The sequence below is a fragment of the Diadema setosum genome, chromosome 20 (assembly GCF_964275005.1).
Source record: "Diadema setosum chromosome 20, eeDiaSeto1, whole genome shotgun sequence".
NCBI lineage: Eukaryota > Metazoa > Echinodermata > Echinoidea > Diadematoida > Diadematidae > Diadema > Diadema setosum.
The window spans coordinates 17,167,472-17,190,063 of NC_092704.1; the positions used below are offsets into that span (position 1 = coordinate 17,167,472).

The window sequence follows — 22,592 nt, forward strand, 5'->3', positions numbered from 1 at the left end:
AATTGGTTTTGAAATGGCTGAGATATCCAAAAAAGAGTGATTATAATAAAGTGTGGGACCCACACTTTGTTATGATTGATTTGTTTTACTTTGTTATTGGATGTTTCAGTTATTCCAAACTGGATTTTTATCAAATAAACTTTGAATTCCTCTTAAAATGGTATGCTCTGTACTATATCATAATTTTTTTCTTGGTACCTCACAAAAAGTTAAAAACCCAATTCTCATCTTTACCATTACTGTACCAACCCTTGAAAGTCCTATATGTCCTTATTTTTCAAAAATACTCTGTATGTGCAAAATAGTTTTTTTTTTTACAACAAATTTTATTCAATAATCACTTTCATATTGAAAAGAACAAACTTTGTCATATATTTGGACTTGCTTCAGAACCTTGTAGATGTAGATGCCGTAGCTCTCCTTCCTCTTCCTACGCCTCTTCTTCAAACTTTGTCATATATGCTTAGAACATGTGTATTATTTCATAAACTGTACATTCAAAAGTGCTTGTTTGATATTAATTGTGTTGTCAGAATGTAGTGTGTAGATGCACAATATTTGTCACTTTTAGAATACCAGCTGTCTTGCATTCAGGTTATTCATCATCGGTATTTTTAATCCCATCGTTCATAACGCGTGAATGTTATACTTTAGATTTTGTGACATATCTTTCAGACCTGGTAAAAAACCCAGTTTTTAGAAATAAGGATTGCTTTCTACTTGGTGATTATAATATTGATTTGCTGAAATCTGGAAATGATTATATCTCAAGCGAGTTTCTTGAGACATTTTTGTCTTCATCCTTTTTGCCACTCATTACTAAACCGACTCGCGTCACGGATCACTCAGTTACTTTAATTGACAATCTGTTTTGCAATATCTTACCTCTTCCCGATTCTTTTATAATTCTCTCAGATGTGACCGACCATTTCCCAATCATGACTCATTTTACTTTGAAAACTTTGGCTAATGATGCTAAACCTTCGGCTCCTTTATGCAAACGTAGAGTCTCGTGTGAAAAGTTAGCCAGTTTTGATGCCGCTCTTGATAATGCTGATTGGTCACGAGTTTATGAAAATGATGAAGTTAATCTGTCTTTTGATAATTTTATGGAAATATTTAATTCTCTTTTGAATGATATTATTCCAAAGCAAAAAAGTAAAATGGATTATAAAAAGACGATTTCAAAATCAATTCTTCGTTCAATTAATAGAAAAAATTGATTGTATTATAAATATAAAATGGAAAAAACTGAACGATCAAAGAACAAATATACATTATATAAAAACACATTAACTAGGATTTTACGTTTGGAAAAGAAAAGGTATTATTCTCAGCAGTTGTTGAAATTTAAGTTTGATATTAAAAATACCTGGAAAGTTTTAAAGCAGGCAATGAATATTCCGAACAAAAAAGCAGAAATAGATGAAATAAAGTGGGATGATGAAATAATTGATGACCCTGTTGATATTGCAAATGTTTTTAATTCTTATTTTTCAAAAATAGGTGAAACGCTTGCTCATGGTATTCCGGCTACAGAACAGAATTTTACTGAATTCTTAGGTCAGTGTAACCCCAACTCTATTTTTTTAACTCCAACAAATAGATATGAGATTATCGATATTGTATCCTCTTTAAAAAACAAACGTAGCTCCGGTTATGATGATATAGATAATTGTATTCTTAAGGGTGTTATATCATCAGTCGCAGATCCCTTGGCTCACATTTTTAATCTGTCAATTTCTAATGGTATGTTTCCTGATAAACTGAAATTGGCTAAAGTAATTCCAATATTTAAAAAAAGGTAATAATCTGGATGTCAGTAATTATCATCCAATCTCTTTATTATCTTCATTATCGAAAGTTTTAAAAAAAATAATATACACAAGAATTACCAAATTTTTAAATGTGCACAAAATATTCACAAATTCCCAGTTTGGTTTCCGAGAAAAACATAGTACCATCCATGCAGTTCTTCATTTTATTGATAAAGTTGTTAATGCAACTGACAATCATTCTCATTTAGTTAGTATATTCTTGGACTTCTCCAAGGCCTTCGATACAATTAATCACAACATTTTACTCCACAAGTTATCGCACTACGGAATATGTGGGAAGGCCTTGGAGTGGTTCAAGACTTATTTAGCTGACAGAAAACAGTTTGTTTCAATTAAAGATAATAATTCAGTTATAAGAGATGTAAAGTGTGGTGTTCCACAGGGAAGTCTTTTAGGGCCACTGCTATTCATAATATATATCAATGATTTTTCCTCTGTTTCAGAGGTACTTTCCTTTATACACTATGCTGATGACACCAGTGTTTTTCTTGCCCATAACGATATCGATGTTCTTGTTCAACAAGCTAATACAGAATTGAAAAAAGTGACCAACTGGGTCAGAGCTAACAAGTTGTCATTGAATGTTCAAAAAACAAAATATATGCTTTTCAGCAACACTGTTGATTCTTTGAATTCAGAAATAGTTCTGGATGATTGTAATTTAGAAAGTGTGTCATATTTCAAATTTCTTGGTATTTTTGTAGATAATAAACTTTCTTGGAAAATACATATTGATCATATTTGCAAAATCATCTCTCGAAATATAGGTGTTATGAACAGACTAAAATTTTATATTCCTGAAAAGACATTACTTGTGTTATACTCCTCTTTGATACTCCCTTACCTTCATTATGGAATCTTAGCTTGGGGCAATACACATCAGACGCTGCTGAATAGAGTGTTATTATTGCAAAAGAAAGCCCTCCGTATCATTTCCAATTCTCCCACTCGTTCACATACAAATGTATTGTTTAACTGTAATAAGCTACTAAAAATTAACGAATTATTTTTATACAACTTAGGCCAATTTATGTATATGTATGATAACAGTTTACTGCCACCTATCTTTGGTTCTATGTTCCAAAAAAAATCAATCATTCCATAATTACCCCATCCGACGCTCTAACGAGTTTCATTTACCACTTCTTCGAACGACTCTAGCAAAGAATACACTTATTTACACTGGACCTAATTATTGGAATTCCCTGAACCACGATATAAAATCTGCTCCCTCTATATGTGACCGTGCACCTCAAAACGAACATAAAGTCGCACACACTGATTTTGCGTGAGGACTGAAAATAAGTGAAATGGGTCAACCTAGCCGAACTTGACGTTTTCATATTTTCTGAAAGAGCGGGTCTTCTTTTACATTATGCTAAAATTTGGTATCATTAAACGGGCAGGAAAGTGTGTTTTTTTTAGCAGTTTATCTCGAACATTTTTGGTAGAATAGTGTGATTAGGTGTGTCTTTAGAATCCTTTTTTTCATTTCTGAAAAACCTTGTCCACACTCTTCACTTTCAACTCTAATAACTGTTGAAAGGATAAGGCTACTGATTTGAAAGTTGGCATCAATTATGGACAAAATGTGTTAATGAGGCATGCTTAATTTCAGTTTAATCTGATAATCCCTTCATTGTTGTTACTCTGGTGGTTTACTTCCCGTTTTTTGTCCCATTCATTGCACAGCCAGCACGGTTTGGTAAAGATTAAGCGCTTGAATAGACACTGTACTTCAGAGCCTCTTTCTCAGTTTACACTTTTCCTGAGTTTGTGCTTTCTTTCCAATATTTAGATAGGTTAGGAGAGTCTATTTGATTTAAGTTATACATCATTTTAAAGCTTAAAGTCTGCTCTTTCAGAATATGGTCTTAACTAAAAATTCATGTCTGGCGACTTTTTGTTTGTTTTGAGGTGCAGGGTCACATATACTCCTTTAAAAGGAGATTGAAGTTTTTTCTTTTGCAATCCTATAATGACGACCCCCTGAATGAGATTAGTTCATAGGCTTATTTTGTTTCCCGTTCGCAAAATCTTTATTGCCGTTTTTTTTTTTCATTATTGTTACTTTTGCCTTAGCTTTGATTATGATAAGATCTTCTTTAAGTTATACCTCGCAGTTGAAGGGTTTGTTGTATATTCCTCTTTTCTTCTTCTTCTCTTTCTTCCTCTAACCTCCGAGGATCGTTGTCTCTGTTGCTTACTGTTGCTTACTCCTGTCTATTTTGTTACCTCTTCGTCGCGCTGTAGTCTTGTTTCCTGTCGTGTCGTCAAGTCAGTTTTCTTCCCTATAAGTAGTCTTCTTGCTGTCCCAGTCTTGTCTCATGCTCATTATTTCGTTTGTCTTGTGTGTAACTGTTTGTCCGTCTGTCTCTTAGTGGGCTGCTAAACTTTTTATGCCAAACTTTTCGTGCTGCTTTGTTGCTATATTTAGTCAAATTTTGCATCGAGTTTTTAATACAAGAGGGGCCCACACTCTACAAGCATTGTCTTTTTAGTGGGTCCCTCCGTTTTTTACACACAGTGCATATTGACAATTCTTTCATTTTCGTTACTTCTGCAACAATTGCAATGTATTGATACTATTAGTTTTTCTCATTATTGTTGGTTTCTTTGTACAAATTTACATACATTGTTTCTGTCACTCAAGAAAGTGAGATTTATGTCTGTATGATTTTATTGTGGAAAAACGAATAAATTCGAACTTGAACTTGAACTTGAACGTCAACATTATTGGGACCGCGGGGTCAGTCTTCGGTCATGCAAGTTTCGCGCATGCGCAATTTGGCCACTGATCGTTCTTTCCTTGCTGCGAAGTGCGATTTTTTCCTTGTGTATGAGCGGTCGAAAAAAAAAAAAATCGAAATTTGGATCGCGATTGTAATTTCGATTTTTGTTGTGTGTGCACGGGCCTATTATGGTATACGTGGGAAGGCTTTGGACTGGTTTCGAGATTATTTATCAAACAGAAAACAATTTGTGAGTATAAATGGCCGTGATTCTCAGTTAAAGTTAATTTCATGTGGTATTCCACAGGGCTCCTTATTAGGCCCACTATTGTTCATTTTGTACATTAAAGGGAAGATAAACCCCAAGAACAATGTGGATTGAGTGAAAGCAGCAACATTAGTAGAACACATCAGTGAAAGTTTGAAGAAAATCGGACAATAGATGCAAAAGTTATGAATTTTTAAAGTTTTGGTGTTGGAACCGCTGGATGAGGAGACTACTAGAGGTTATGACGTATGAGTGGACTACAATATCAAGAAAATATAAAGAAAATACTACAGAAATCCATTTTTCATGAAAATTACAAATTCCATCAACTTGATATTGACATATGTTAAGGGTAGCAATTATTCCCCCTGCTTTCTGAAAGCGGTTGGTCCTCTGCTCTTTCATAATTCTAGAAAAGTGAATTTTTGTCGAATATCCTTTATATTTTCTTTGTATTGTTGTCCACTTATACGTCATATCCTCTAGTAGTCTCCTCATCCAGCGGTTCCAACATCAAAACTTTAAAAATTCATAACTTTTGCATCGATTGTCCGATTTTTCTCAAACTTTCACTGATGTGTTCTACTAATGTTGCTGCTTTCACTCAATCCACATTGCTCTTTGGGTTTACCTTCCCTTTAACGATCTTCCTAGTTCCTCGCCAACTCTTTCCTTTATATGTTTTGCTGATGACACCAATCTGTTTTTTACACACAGAGATCCTTATACTCTTGTTAACACAATGAATAAAGAACTCAAATCTGTGCAATCTTGGATTTATGCTTATAAATTGTCATTTAATATTGATAAAACTCATCGTATGCGTTTTAGCAACAGTGTTAAAACCCTTCCTTTTCATATTAAGTTTGATGAAATTGAATTAAATCAAGTTAGTAATATCAAATTTTTAGGGCTTTTTAGCTCACCTGAGCCAAAGGCTCAAGTGAGCTATTGCGATCGCCCTTCGTCCGGCGTCCGTCGTGCGTCATGCGTCGTCCGTCGTCCGTCGTGCGTAAACTTTTTACATTTTCATCTTCTTCTTGAAAACCCCAAGACCGATTTTAATCAAACTTGGCAGGTAGCATCCCTAGGGCGTTAGGAACTCAATTTGTTAAAATGGGCACCATGCCCCACCCAGGGGGCCCCCAGGGGGCCCAAACCCCCCAAATTAAGGAATCTGTAAAAATCTTCTTCTCTAGAACCAGAAGTGATAGAGCTAAGTTAATACTATGAGTTAGTACATTGATGACTGTAGTTTCAAGTTTGTTCATGGCAGAATCAGGGGTGCCCCCCTTGGGACCCAGGGGAGTGGGGTGGGGAGGGGTCCTAATAGGGCCTAAATTGTACATTTTCATCTTCTTCTTGAGAACCCCTTGACCCATTTTCACCAAACTTGGCAGGTAGCTTCCCTAGGGGAATAGGATCGCAATTTGTTAAAATGGGCACCATGCCCCACCCAGGGGGCCCTCAGGGGGCTCAAACCCCCCAAAATAAAGGAATCTTTAAATATCTTCTCTAGAATCAGAAGTTACAGAGCTAAGAAAATATTATGAGTGAGTACATTAATGACTGTAGTTTCAAGTTTGTTCATAGCAGATCCAGGGGTGCCCCTCTTGGGGGCGGGGGGGGGGGGGGGGGGGGAGGTGGGAAGGTCCAAATGGGGGCCTGAATTGTACATTTTCATCATCTTCCTGAAAACCTCATGATGGATTTTTGTCAAACTTGGCAGGTAGCATCCCTAGGGGGTCAGGATCTCAATTTATCAAAATGGGCACCATGCCACACCCAGAGGGCCCCAGGGGGGCCCAATCCCCCCAAATTAAGGAATCTTAAAAAATTTGGGCCCTTATTGTACATTTTCATCTTCTACTTGAGAATGCCTGGTCAAATTTTAGTAGAGCTGTGAATGATTTAGATTAGTGACTGCGTGAGAAGTGAACTTGCAATACTCAGGTGAGCGCTAGACCCGTGGGTCTCTTGTTATTGATAATGATCTTGGAAATCCCACATTAGTTATTTAAGTAATATTCTTTTTAAAAACGTGGGTGTTCTTAATAAACTTAAGAGTGTTTTTCCAAGTCAAATTCTGCTTAATCTTTATTCTACTTTGATTACTCCATACCTCAATTATGGTATTCTTGTGTGGGGGAATGCAACTAGAAATCTTGAAGTTCTTGATATACTGTTCCGTATTCAAAAACGCGCCATCAGAAATATCAACCATGTTGGATATTTGTCCCACACGAATGATTTATTAAAAAAAAATGAAATACTGAAAATATCAGATCTGTTCAGTAACAGCGTCGGCATTTATGTATAAATTTTCTGCCAAGGAGTTACCGGATGTTTTTACTGGCATGTTTAGGAAAACTATTTGATTCATAATTATCCTACCCGCCAAAGTGACGCATTTCACCTTTCACGTACTTGAACAATTTTCGCTAAAAAAACAATAATGTATTCGGGCCCTGGATACTGGAATTACCTCTTCCCCGAAATAACAAGCCGCTCGTCTTTACATTCCTTTAAATGCAAATTAAAAGAGTCTTTATTTAGTGCATATCTTGCAGACACTGAATAATTGTAATGTCTTATGTAATATTGCGGTATGTTATTGTCCGATCAAACATTCTTGTCTACACGCTGCAGATTCCATTTTGGGTCTTGCCATCAGGCTCTCTGAATTCATTATTAGCAAATCCACATTCTACTTCGTTTCCCTCTCTTCCTCCTTCCCTCTACCTCTCTCTCACTTTCTCTCCAGAGCTTGACGGCAGGCACCAAATGGCTTAATAGCTGTACATGTTACTTTTTGTGTCTTACTGATCATATCCTTGCGATAGTTAATGCAACAACAGTTTATAGTGTATATGTGTACCAAAATAGGCTTTATATGCAAATCATGTTCTACTCCGGAAACCAATGATAGCTCGGTCACAGTAATGGTTCACATTTTAGTATCGTTTGTTTATTTGTTTTTTCTTCTTCTTCTTTTTTTATCACATAGGCATACCCCGCTTTTCTTATTTGCCACCACCTGGTCTTATCTTCTAGAATCCGTTCTCCGTTTCTTTTTCACAAACAATGTTTACTCGGGGCTTACAGCCAAACAAGCTAGCTCTCATGTAGGTCCCGTCATACTTCTCTTTGATCAACCCCATTTCGATTTTGACCAGATATCATTACATGTAATTACTGTGTTATTACCATGTATATTGTTTGTTTTCTGCACATTGTTTACAAGGTAAAAGAACTTGTATCATTATTTCTGTTGTAATGTTCATAAATGAGAAGTATAAAAATAAATGAATTGAATGTCTTCTCTGGTTCTTGGCATGTTATTACATAGTCACTGTTACTATATATAATGTGGCTGTTTTGAATGCATTCATGTCCCACTAGACTGTTCACTATGTGTAGTTTGACTGAATCTGGACATAATCACCATCAAATATGCACAAATAAGTTCAGGATACATTTTAGAGAAACAACATAGATCTTTGACAGCATACACTTTGCTTTGTTCAGTATCTGATGTGGTGATATTAAATCTAAGTTCAGAGATTTAGCTTCTGAATTCACATTGATATAAAAAAATGTGCAGCCAATGACCTATTCATGAGTTTATGATATCACACTTTGGATCAAAAACAAAGCTTGATATTTGAGGACTTTATGTGGCATAAATAGCTGCTTAACCTACAATAAATCCAAAATATACACTTCCTGATAATTTATGTAATTCACATAATTCAAAACCTTGTATTTACTTGACTTGTATGTAGAATCGCATACGAACTACATGACATCATACAAACCCTAATTGGTGTAAGTCCATGTATATACATAGAACCTTGATCATGACAGGCACAGAGCCAAAGAGGTGGAGCATAAAAATCCACCGAGCAATGAACAAATACTGCCCATAATAGCTTTCAGGCATTATTGCGCTCAATTTAATAAGCTTGTAACCTGGTAACAGATATGCCAATTGCCTTTCCAATATTGAGCTTGGCATATCTGATCAAATTATCTGCTTGCCTGCATGCTACTCTGTCTACAAGGTGAAACCTCGGGCAGCATTTTTATGTTTTCTTAATTACTAATAAAAAGGGCCAATTCAGCTTTTTTTTATTCTGAGTAATAGACATGCCATTCATGAACAGTAATGAATATGCAGATGGATTGCTGTACAGTGTTGTTTCAGAATGTGTTGCATATTTTAGCATTTTGCAGTGTATAGTATTCAATATTTTTGTACTCAGTACATTCCTATTGCATTAAATCTCACTAGCACCCCTCTTATGTGGTCATTATTACAATGCTCTCCCAATTAATGAGATGATAGTTTCCACTTCTGCCTTGAAATTTACTTGAATTTTACTACCACAGTAAATACCTGATAAATATTACTGTAATAAAGAATGATGATGATGAAAATAATGTAATAGTTGTATAGTAATTATAATAAAGGATAAAGAATAACCAAGGAAGAAACTTGTCAAATAAACAGACAATCAGTTGAGGCTTAAAATGCAGCCTTTCATTATTGACAAACAACAACACCAAGGAGGGAATGGTAATAGAAAGAATTTAACTTTAATCTGTCACTTATTAGTGTTTTTAACTGTCTTACATGATCATCATTTTATTTACCAGGTTTCATTTAAAGGGATCAAATTTATTGAAAGGTCATAGCATGATGATTGTATTTTCACAAATCTTAACTTGCCTCTTGGCATACCTTGTTCTTTAATCTTAACTATACAATGATACCATGTACACTGTACTAGAAATTTTGTGTACAAAAATCTCTGTTGCTGCCATACTCCTGATAATTGCGTAGACAAAACCCTGCTTCATGTTCCTTGTACACACACCACTACAACATGTGACAATGTTTCCAGGCATGTGGTCCAAGTCTATGAAACCAGCTGCCAAGATTCATTCGTCTGTCCCCTTCTCTGGAGATTTTGAGTGAATGAGGATGATATAAGACATTTTCCCCATTCTACCTGCTGGCACTTAAAACAAAGGGAATACAATTTCATAGAATCACAGCTCAGATGTCTGATATGAGTAATATTTCATCATTATACTGGATATACATTGTCTGCACCTCTCTGTTCTATGCCTCTCTCTTCTATCCTATCTTTTCTATCCTATCTCTTGTGGTCCTCCTACCAGCTAGGCACTTATTTCCCTTTCTGTATAATAAGTAGGATTAGGAGATGTCTGTTTCCAGGAAAGATCACGACTTCAATGCTGTTGACATGGGGCACTGTTAACCCGTTGAGGATGAGTCCCAAGTATACTCGGGCAGGTGTCTATGGGAAATGCGTGTTGTAGCAAAATCAAACCGTCCTAAACGGGTTAATGATCCCCATGTCGAGGGAACAGACATATCCCTGCACTGTGGTACCAATGCTGGCGGGGCATAGGTCTTTTTGATACAGTCTACATTGTGTGTGTTTTGTTTCAGTGGTGTATTAATTTTGATTAGTTGTATTTGGTTTTATACTTGAAATTGTTTAGAGTATATATACAATAAAAGAGACATAATGCCCCAGTCACATAGACATCCCGGATCACCCCGGATCTGACCCGGGGTGATCCAGGGAGAGATCTGTGTTGACGCTTTGGACATCGTTGAACATCCGTGTATGTCCGTGTAGATCCGCGGACGTCCAGGAGGACAATACGGCAACTTTTGGAGGTCAAAAACATCCGGCGTCATCCGGGGATTGCTGTGTTGGCAGAGCAATTCAGGATGGTCCGTGTGGCTGCCATGTAGCTGCCATGTTGATCCGTGTAGATACCATATTTGTCCGTGTAGCCGCTGCGCTCTTCCGGCCTTATCCTTGTTCTTGCCGTGTTGATGCCGTGTGTACAGTCATATCAACACTCGTCGACACTCCATCGAGGTAGAAACTATCCCGGATCTTCCCGGATGCCACCCCCCCCCCCCCATGTTTTAGTATAAACTATCATTTGGCTTCATCATTTGAAATCAAGATATGTGGTATCTGTAATCTGGAGACTAATGACTGTTTTACATGACTATTTTTTTGTTTTACTTTTGTCACATACATGGGCAGATTCCAGAAGGGCAGGATATACACATACATCGGGGAAGTAGTGGTATCTATTAACCCTTATCGGACAGTAGACATCTATGGCAAGAGTTATGTGGATGACTACAGAGGACGGGAAATCTATGAGCGCCCCCCACACATTTTCGCCATTGCTGATGCAGCATACAAATCCATGAAGAGAAGGGCAAGAGACACATGCATTGTGATTTCAGGTATGTTATGCACTATAGGGAGCAGTCAGAACAAAAGAATGGAATCTCAAAACAAAAACAAAACAAAACAAAGCTATATATGTATATATATATATATATATATATATATATATATGAAGAGTGTGTTTGCAAAAACTGATAAGTTCATTTTTTTTCATGAAAATGATTGATATTTACTGTGACTCGAATTATGGGACCAATCTGAAGATTAAAGGACAAGTCCACCTTCATGTACATGTGGATTGAGTGAATGCAGTAATATTTGTAGAATACATCAGTGAAAGTTTGGGGGAAATCAGACAATCCGTTCAAAAATTATGAATTTTTAAAGTATCTGCACAGTCACTGCTGGATGAGAAGACTACTAGAGTGTATGATGTCACATGTGTACAACGTTATAAGGAAAATATAAAGAGAATTTCACAAAATGTTACTTTTTGATAATATTATTCCCCTTGCCTTCTGAAAGAGGGAAGTCAAGTGTTCTTTTATTATGCGAGAAAAGTGAAAATATCTTGAATTTTCCTTATACTTTCTTTATATATAGTTGTACACATGTGACATCACAAGCTGAAGTAGTCTTGTCATTCAGCAGTGACTAAGCAGAAACTTTAAAAATTCATAACTTTTAATCGGATTGTCCAATTTTCCTCAAACTCTCACTGATGTGTTCTACGAATATTGCTGCATTCACTCAATCCACATGTCTATGAAGGTGAACTTGTCCTTCAATGTGACACTTCATGCAGTGAGTGACCAAATGTGACCTGCTACAACAAAATGATCCTAAAGTCGGGCGAGGTCGATTATTTGAAAATTGCACGATATAATCCCCTAATCTTTCTGCTTTAGATTGATATGTAACACATTTTATAAAAATAATCGGCTGCGGAGATATCGATGTTTAAAAGAGAGCATGTCGAGACGTCTGGAAAATCACTGTTTCGAGAAAAGCGCCCTAAAAGTCTTCCTTTCGACGCAATCGCGATCAGCGGACACGCAAGTCAGTTTTCACCTCTGGACAATAGAAGGTAAGCCCTAGCAACCCCCGAAGAGTTCATTCAAGCACATCAGCGTCGGCGGTCTCCTCCCCAACCAATCAGTGACCAGGATGTGAGAAGCGGCTGAGCGTAGCGCACCCCGCCCGCACGCACCAGTCGACTGGGCAGTGTGCGAGCTTCACGCTTCGGTTAGCAGCAAGCAGCAAACTGACCAATGAGATCACTCTGGTCGTTGTTAGGGGCGGAACCTAGCGCTCAATCCAAATTTTCGAACCAGTTTCTGCTTCGTTGAAACGCCAAAAAAACATGGCTCAGAAAAACGCTATTTTTTGGTCTTTCCTTTGATCATTTTGCTTCAAAATTTCGACAGATAATAGAAGACATGTTAGACTCCAATAATATATCAAAATCAGAAAATCGTAAGTTTCGACCAATTTTAATGCTCTGACTTCAAACTCGATTTTCACGGCTTCGACCGTGCGCGACTTTAGGACCTTTTTGTTGTAGTGGGTCACAAATGTTTAGACTGCAATCAGCATGTCAGAATCTGTCAGTGATTGGTAAGAATATCAACCTTCTGGTGAGGAATTGAAATTCCTGTTATTGTTTCTGATGGTATGCTCCTCATTTTTAGACATTTATGAAGGACAGTAAAGTGTTTCAGCCATATTTTGTCATGATAAAGTGGTTTGTGGTTCCAATTAAGTAATGGAAATAACACTGAAAATTTTGTTGCGTCAAGTTTTGTAGCTCTTACACATGCAGGGTTCCCACTAAACGGTTCCCAATTATTGTACAATGTAGGTCAAGACAGGCCTGGCCTTTTCAAATTTGAAATCTATTAATGTTGTACCATTCATTACTTACCTCCTGTACTCCGCCTTTTGTAGTCATTACCATGTCTTTGCAAGCACTGTAATGAAGGTGTTACATTGTGAGATCTTTGTGTGAGTAGCTATTCATTTTGTGGCCCATTTGCTACAGAAGGAAAACTAGTGGGTGTCTGTCAACCATCTGGTGTATTTTGGAAAGAGTCAGCCATTTGACTAGAGAAAAGATCTCATTTGCAGGGAGAACTTTCATTAACCATATTAAAGGAAAAGTCCTATGTGACATACATGTATGTAATACTAGTATTCATGAGGAATCACAGCAAAGTGAGGCTGCTGGATCAAGGAAATTGACAAGCAATGCATTCTGGAAGAGATCCTATTCATAGCAGATTCAAACAAAAAACTGTTAGCCTATCTTAGTCTAAAAGTGATGATATATGATTGTGATGATCTTTTGTGATTAGGAAAAAAAGTGATAGCCCCCCCCCCCCAAAAAAAAGAAAACCAAACAAACAAAAACCAACCAAACAAACAAACAAACAAACAAACAACAACAAAACTTTGAAATGATAATTTGCTGAAAACTGTCCAACCCCTTTCTGTAAGAACTGGCAAAGGACATGAACCCTAATTATACAAGGATACATATCCTCAAGAGATCAGCAATACATGTAAGTTGAGCCTTTCACATGATACTCTATCTACACCACTAACACCATGTTTGTAAAATGTACTTTTGGATGGGTGTATGAAATCTGATCTTCTCTGTTAAAGATTTTATCAAACTGTGGCTGCAGCCATATTTCACAGAAGCCAGACTGTAATTACCTATATTGACTCTTGATGTTCTTTTCCAGATTAATTAGTTAATGAGCATATTAGATGAACAGTAATTCAATTCTTGTCATGCTTTGTAGGAAAGCAATCATGTGAGTCACAGTGTACTCAGAAAGAAATCAGCTAATTGCATCCTGAAACAGATAGATGCTATATAATATATGAGTGTGTGTGCTTGTGTGTGTGTGTGTGTGTGTGTGTGTGTGTGTGTGTGTGTGTGTGTGTGTGTTAGAGAGAGAGAACAGGGATAGAGGATGATCAACAGAGCATAGATTGGAAGGGGATCTATGAAAAAAAGGTGAGAGCCATTTGTACAAAACCTTCCATCCTTCAAGTGAGAATGTAACAAAAGCATTAATTTGTTGTTTTAGCAATTCTAGTGCCAAGAATCAATGTGCTACGAATGATGGTATATCACTGACATTGTAGCTAAAGATCCTTTAAACAGCATACAATTAACCTGTTGAAGACAGACTGATTTTGGCTTTAGCACACGTTTCCCACAGACACCTGTCCAAGTTAATACTCGGGACTAGTCTTCAACATTTTCATAGCCCTTTACAATAATCCCAAACTAGGGGATTAGTATTTGCCACTAATACTACATAATGCATGGAAACCACAGATGGTCTTTGAATGAATTTAATTGTTCACAAAGTGCCTACCTTGAAATTGTCTCTTGTTGACTACATATGAGTTTTGATTAATATCTTGCTTCCTCAGTGTTGAGGCAGTAAAGTTTCTGAACAGAATTGTAGTCTTCAACAATGTCTAGAATTTGTTTGGACCCTTCAGACAGTGATAGACATACTGTACAAGCAGTGCATTTTGGTATTCTTTTTGTTGTATCAATATTTCTGTGTATGTCTTTGTATACATATCATTTGCTTTACTTTATCTTTTACTTCCATGTGTTATGTAACTTTTGGATTTTATTTTAATATCCTTTACTAGAGTAGTTGATTCTATATGTGTACAAGCAATGTAGGAGCTTAAAGGTCCAGTTTACCTTTGGGAGCAGTGATTTTAAAAATATTCAAGATATCACATTTGATGCATATGTGTAGGTCTGTTGTATCACAAAACATCCTACCATATAAAATTTTCGCAATAAAGACTAAAATCTAAAGAGATATCAGTATTTTTCTCAATAAACCATAACTGTAGACGGTTTAGTCTGGAACCATTCTTATTATAACTATTGTTCATATTTTACCTAACTCACATTTTAGAACTACGGGTATTTTAAAGCATTAATGCTTGGTTTTTGTTTCATCTGCAAATGGTTAATTATGAGTTTAATCATGAATTTTCCAGTCTTCTGTGTTAACCGGCCTTTCTTTATTGAATAAACTGCAAGGAAATGAGATTCTCTGAATACCTGGTACCCATGGATAATTTGTCACAGTGTATTTATACCTTAATATATGATCTTATTTTCCCATTTGTTGCATGCAACTTATGATTGCAACTCTTGTGCAGTATGGATCATCTGTATTGAGATAAGATCACAGCTCGGCTTGTACAGACTATAGGAAATTTTAAGGTTGAAGTGTAAATAAGCCAATCTTCTTCTTGCAGGAGAAAGTGGGTCAGGGAAAACAGAAGCGTCTAAAATCATCATGAGGTACATTGCTGCAGTCACAAATGTCAGCCAACAGGCAGAGGTCGAAAGGTAATTTTTCTTTTATATCATTGTGTTCAAGTCTCAAACTTGTATGTTATATAGCAATAGCCTTCTTTCTAGCAGTTATGGTTTGATTCCCATTCATTTTGCAGTGATTCTCTCAGCACATGGTCCATCATCAAGCATGAGTGCTTGAATAGGTGATAATGTACTGAACCCCATGAAATGATAATGATAGACTATGAAGTGACCATCAGGGGGGCGTTTCATCAACGAGTTCGTCGGGATTTCACCGACAAATTTGCTATCAGCCAATCAGACCAAGGATTTCATTTAGCTTTTAACAGTTGTCAGTGTAAATCCTTGCGTCTGATTGGCTGATAGCAAATTCGTCGGTGAAATCCTCCGACGAACTCGTTGATGAAACGCCCCCCAGATCTGATGGAGAAAATGGGAGCTATGCTTGACAATGCAATGTTTTGTGAATGACCTGTGTTTATGATTATGACTATAATCTGTTTCTTTTTCCTGAATAAATATATCGTCACTGGGGTGACAAAACCTTGTATCTCAAAATTGTCAAATGTTCAGGAGAGCGAAAAACCATGGCGGCCAAAGCACTATAGTGAATGGGAAAGCCTTCTCTTTGACATGTCATGGTGGCTTCATTTTGGAGTAAGACAGTTAGGATTTGGCCAAGACATCACTTGACCCATTATTTGACCATTAAGCTAAAAAAAATTTTTTTAGACATTTTTGAGATACGAGGTCTTGTCACCCCAGCGACGATATGCAAGAATGTGTGGATGTATGCTTGTTCTTCACACTGTCAGTATACAGTGTGAAGCAACATGTTTGTTTAATGTATTTCTTCAAATCACTATTATGTGTGTGTTACAGAGTGAAGAATATTTTGATCCAGTCTAATGCTCTCTTGGAAGCCTTTGGCAATGCCAAGACTAACCGTAATGACAATTCCAGTCGTTTTGGCAAGTACATGGACATCAACTTTGACTTCAAGGGTGACCCCATTGGTGGACACATCAACAATTACCTCCTGGAAAAGGTTTGTAATAATGCATGGATAATCGCCTATGATAATTGGCTATGATAATAGTCTTTGATCTGCTGATGTAATGACATTCAGTCTTACTTTTAATGGTTTTAATCATCCTAAAAGTTTTAATAATCCACATGATTATGCAACAAAATTTCTTGGAATTATACATCTCGATTCAAGACTGTCATGGAAATACCACACAATCAAGGTCAGCAGGAGAATTTTCAAGAATACCGGTGTTTTAAGCAAACTCTCACATACACGTATATTGCCGAGTAATGTCCTACGAATAATATATTGCATTCTCATTCTTCCATTTCAATCATACTGTAACTTGGTATTGGCAAACACATCTGCTTAAAAAATGAAACATATAATGGCTCTTCAAAAGAAAGCAATTCAATAATTTAGAGAGCACAGTCACAAACACATGTTAAACCACTTTGAGAAGTGAAAATTCTTTGATGAATAATATTACTGAGCTTAACCTCGAGGTTACGAAACCTCGAGGTTAATTTCCAATCCCCTTTGAGTGCATTGATTTTTGTGTCCACACGGTGCTTAACTACAAGTGGGGACCCCCCCCCCCCCCCCCCCCCCCCCGGAAATAATAAGAAAAACTTTCGAGGACCATAATTACTTCACATTTTGCTTCTTTGGCAAATTTCAGCCAAGATACACCCATTTCTTTACACTGTCATACTGTTAAATGAAATGGAACAGAAAAAAGATGCAACATCTGACTGACATGGTTATCAGTTTATGGTTGTCATGGCAACCAGCAATATCAAATATAGCTAAAGCCACTTTTTTGCTAACCTGGAGGTTACCAATGAAGGTCATCGCCAGGTAATGTAAACAAACCAGCCATTTTGACCAGCTACCACCAATACACAACTACCAGCCCAAGCAGGACGTACGTGTATAAACAGACAAAAACCCTTTTTTTGAGCTGGTTTATTTCGAACCTCCTTGAGGAGGTTCTGAACCCCCCCCCCCCCCCCCCCTTGCAGAGTAAACAGGGTATTATTTATTTATCAATGTGTTATTGGCTTTGTGCTGACTCAATTTTCCAATCTGTTTTCATTGTATACTCACTGTCATTCATCAATACCATACCTGTTCATCTTTATCTTCCTTTCTATCTATCCTTTCATAATATTGTTCTATGGCTTAAAACTTCTTTATGACGGCATGTATGGTGTTCAGAATGAGACTATTTCATTTTTTTTTCATGCAGTCACTCTAGCTTATGAATGGTTTTTATACCTGGTGACTCTCCTCCATTTTCCATTCTCTATAACCTCGACAACCTCCCTCTAATGCACATCTGTTATGTCCCTATTGTTATTGTTGAAATCAATGTCATTGTCTGTATGTATGTCCCTGTCTTTGTCTCTACCTTGGTTAATTGTATTTTTATTTGGGTATGCTCATTACAAGTTCTTTACTTGTTAGAGATTTGCCCTCAGCATAGTCAAATTGATCACTTTGTTATCTGTATTTGATATGTACATTTGCTGGAAATAAATGTAATTAAACTGAACTGACTGCTATGAAAATGAACATTGCTCAATTTATGACTGATAGAGACGTAGAGTATGATAGAGGTATGGTCAAGAAAGGGAAGGGTGATGTCAGTATGTTGGTGTGATAAACCTCTTCTTCCCAAGAACATTCAAGAGGAAAGCACAGGTGTAAATAAGCATGTGAGTCTAACATAATTCTATGTATCTAGAACAAGCCATATCAGGATGGTATCAATTATTGATAGTGACAAAAGGCATTATGGTTCAATGTCTCAGCTATTACTCAATCAGGCAAGGATTTTGCATTGCCCCCTTCCCATAAAATTAACCAGAATATAAATAGAATGAGCATATTGTATATGGATAGATGGTATTGTAATCGCCTGACAGTTCTGGAAAATCACAGTTGGTTGCACAGTCGGTGGTTGAAATATGTCCAATACACAATACGCTGTGCTGATACAATTTCCAGTTATGTAGACAAAATTGTTAGAGAACCAGACAGCTATTCTTTAATTGCATGGTCATGTAGTGCATACTCCATGGAGAACATACCCAGCAGAGGATGAGATGATAGCTGGCAGAGACAGAAAAAAAAAATGTGAAAAAAAATCACAAAAATCATATATCATTGGAGATATAAAACAACTATGAATGAATTTCTTGAAAAAAAAAACCAGGAATCAGAAATCTTCAGGCAGACAGAATCGTGAATTTAAACTCGCAAATTTGCATCATTATATTTGTCTTCTGAAGCAGAGCCGGTAGATTGATACGTCATTCAAACGACACGCATGAGAGAGAGCTCTCCTTTGGTCCTGTGAAGCCTATTCATTGCCATGCATTTACTGTTCAGTCAGCTCTTCATCAGATTATCAGATTTTGCCCATGATTTCGTTATTGAACATGATCTGGATATTGAAATTGATGATGAGAGGGATTCGATTTGCAACTCTGATAGTGATAATGATGATGAAAGAATTGGGGAGTTGGAAAAAATGGAAGATGATTTAGTCTGAGTACAAGTAGTTGACAGTGCAATTAAATGCAAAGCAGTCAAATGCAAGCATGCCAGCACTGGCCAGAAGACAGCAATGACAAACCTGCTGCATTTGTTGCTGAATTCAGAACTGTAGTGAATTTTTATGTCAGTAGGCTTGATCTACTAAACGTAAGAAGTAAGAAATTTGTATTAAAAATACAAATCTGAAATGTTTTTTTCTCAAATCTGTTGTTAATTGTTGTGCAGATGTATTATAGCGTTTTCCAGACATGACATCATGAATTGTAAACTTCTCATCTATTGATGGCTGCACCAAAATTTTCAAAATTCATAACTGTTGGCTGGATTATCTGATTTTCCTCAGACTTTCATTGATGTGATCTACTTCCATTGCTGCATTCAGTCAATCCACATGATACTTGGGTTTCATTCTCCTTTGAAAGGTTGACAGTTGAATATCAATTAGACATCTAACGTGGCATCTTGTCATGACTTCATAACATCGTGTCCTAGTTATCTGACCATGATGTTACCTGCACAAAGATCCTGATTTGTATTCTCCACAGAGAGAATCATGCCCATTTAATCAGTTTCTTTGAGACAATGAGTCATATACTTCTTCTGTACATCATTATTGATGATCGTAATCATAATAAAGTCTGACAAGACCTATGCCTCAAGAGATGTGAAAGTGTGAGTGACCTTTTAGAACAAATAAATATTACCACATTGTGACTGACCACATTTAGCTATCATGAGGAGCCTGTTGGGCACAGTACTCAAAGACTGTCTGACATTCAGATTGTCATGACATTCTAGATATTTGTCTGATATCACTTAAACTTTTGCCAACTGTTATTATCTGATAAGCAGCATTTTGCAATTATAGACTATTAGTTTGGGTGCAATTATCTGTGTGTATGTGCCAATATAAAACATTTTGTTAGATTGCTTAAAGGCATAATTTATCATTTGCAGATATAACAAAAACCCAGCATTAGTGCTTTAAAATGTTTCTAAAATGTGAGTTAGGGACAGAAACAACCACTGTAAAAATTTGAATCGGTAAAATCTGTGTTAAGTATTGCTTAATAAACAAAATGGGAACAATAGTTACAATGAAAATGTTTCCAGACTAAGCTGTCTACAGTTACGGTTTATTGAGAAAAATACAGATATCTCCTTGTATTTTAGGCTTTTTTGCGAAAATTGTATATGATAGGATGTTTTGTGGTACAACAGACCAACACATATGCATTAAATGTCATATCTTGAAAATTTTTTAAATCACTGTTCCCAAAGGCAAACTGTACCTTTAAGGAACAGATGGATAGGAATGAAACCAATATGCTCCAGCTGAGATGAAAATAGATTGGTGTTCAGAATATTATGGAGATGCATTTTTTTTTTTTCTAGTCAAACCAACAAGGAATCTGAAACAATAGTTGGCACTTTGATTGGAAACTGATTAATCCTTAGATTCCATTTGCACTTCATTTTATTTGGAAGGTCCTATGCAGACTGTGCTACATTGTAAATCAAGATGACAAACCATCTAATCCTGTGATGTTTGCTTCATCGCATGTACACTATTGCAAATATTTATCCTTTGGCTGATTTATTGTTGGAGTGAACAGAAAATAATTTCATATGAGGCCTGTCACCATGATGCAAGATACAGCAAAGAGCAATGCAAATTAATCTGATGCAGGTAAAAACAAAGAATAGGTATTTGCATTAATAAAAATTGTATTATTTACCCCTCTCCCCCTTTCTTTGTCTCAAAATGCTCATACATACACTGTACTAACATTTTGATTCTTTATAGAGTATGTTGTTTCTGCACTTTTAGTAGTGAAACTTTGACCTCATTACTACTGATAGCAATTACATATTAATTAAAAAATTATTTTAACAAATGTCATCATTTTTTGTAAATTTGAATTTGAATACTAAAAATTCCAAGCGAGGTAAGTCAGTTTCTGCCTCTTTTGATTTCATGTACAGTGGTGACTTTTCTTTCTTTCTTTCTTTCTTTTTTTCTTGCTATAGTCCGGTTATATTCAGAGTGGAATGTCTTCCTGTAAAGATAAGATGTAGGTGTGGTTACCATTCATAATCTAAGAACTCTTGACCCTTGATCTCTATCATGCAATGAGTCATGTGGTATGATGAATCACCGTTTGTACTTCCAAACAGGAATGCTCTTGCCTGAAAATGATTCTGGCATCATATGTACAATGTATGTGTACAATTAACTTTGTGCATGGTTGTCAATATGCTATTTTTAACTGCTAGAAGTGTATATTTCGTGGGAATGATTGATGTTGTGTACATTATCAATTTTGAGGAGCGATGCTTTTTCTTTTCTTTTTTCTTTTACTAAAACTGGAAATTTTGTGATCAGAAAAACTCTTCCTCAAAGTTATCCAAAGTAGTTTCAATTTCTTGAAGAAGTAATGCCAGGTAAATGTTGGAAAAATCTTACTAGTCAGAACATATGGTATGTGGATTGAGTGAATGCAACAATATTAGTAGAACACATCAGTAAAATTTGAGGAATATTGGACAATCCATTCAAAAGTTATGCATTTTTAAAGTTTCAATGCAGCCATCACTGGATGAGAAGACTACAACAGTTAATGATGTCACTGCAGGATAATGATGTAAAGAAAATATAAAGAGAATTTCACAAAATTTTTTTTTTTTTTTAAATGAAAAGCGCACATTCCCTCAACTTGTTGCTGACATTTGTCAAGGATGATATTATTCCCCCTGCATTCTGAAAGAGGTAAGCCCAGTGCTTTTTCATTATGCTGGAACAGTGAAAATATGTTGAATTTTCTTTTATATACTCTTTATATTGTTGCAAACATCCTCCAATTGTCTGATGACAATTCCAAAATATCCAGATAACAGCTGGTGATAAACCTCTCACAAGCGAGATTTTGAAGAATTCTCTTTGCTGTGGAACTCTGCCCATATTATTATGGTTTCAGTAGCCAGCCTTCCAGAAAATTTTACTGACAGATTTTTTAATATCTGTAACCAGTTATGACTCATCACCTTTGCTTACACAGCTTTGACCTACTGTGGCAAAATGCTAGCTTATGTGCAGACATACAATGCAAACAGTGAATGGGGGATTCCCCTCTTGCATACTTAACATGACTATTTTTGTGAACAAGTGTTCTCCACCAGCCAAACACATTTTAACACGTCAAAGACGAGTCCCGAGTATACTTGGGCAATCGTCTATGGGAAATGTGTGTTGAAGCAAAATCAAACCGTCCTCATTATAAATTAGAAGTTAAATCAATGACATGAACTCAGTAACCTGCATTTATTAAACTTTGCTACATACTTTAGAAAAAAAAAAAAAAAACAACCTTTGACAAAGAATCAAATTACATCTTTCTACATAATCTAAATTATACAATTGTATGTATGTATGTGTGTGTGTGGGTTATGTGCAATTTTTGCAGATATGAAGAGGTTGTACTTCAACACGCAGTGGCATGTGTTTCTACTGTATTCATCTATGATGTGCAATATGT

At 36.3% G+C, this 22,592-nt stretch overlaps 1 protein-coding gene across 1 annotated transcript in view; it reads left to right on the forward strand.

Moving 5' to 3' along the window:
- Positions 1 to 22,592, forward strand: part of LOC140243920 (unconventional myosin-Id-like) — an 87,116-nt gene that overhangs the window by 14,134 nt on the left and 50,390 nt on the right. Inside the window, exons 2-4 of the mRNA XM_072323591.1 lie at positions 10,937 to 11,145; positions 15,398 to 15,491; positions 16,344 to 16,509. Of these exons, the coding sequence (XP_072179692.1) occupies positions 10,937 to 11,145; positions 15,398 to 15,491; positions 16,344 to 16,509 (469 nt within the window). The remainder of the gene's footprint in view (positions 1 to 10,936; positions 11,146 to 15,397; positions 15,492 to 16,343; positions 16,510 to 22,592) is intronic.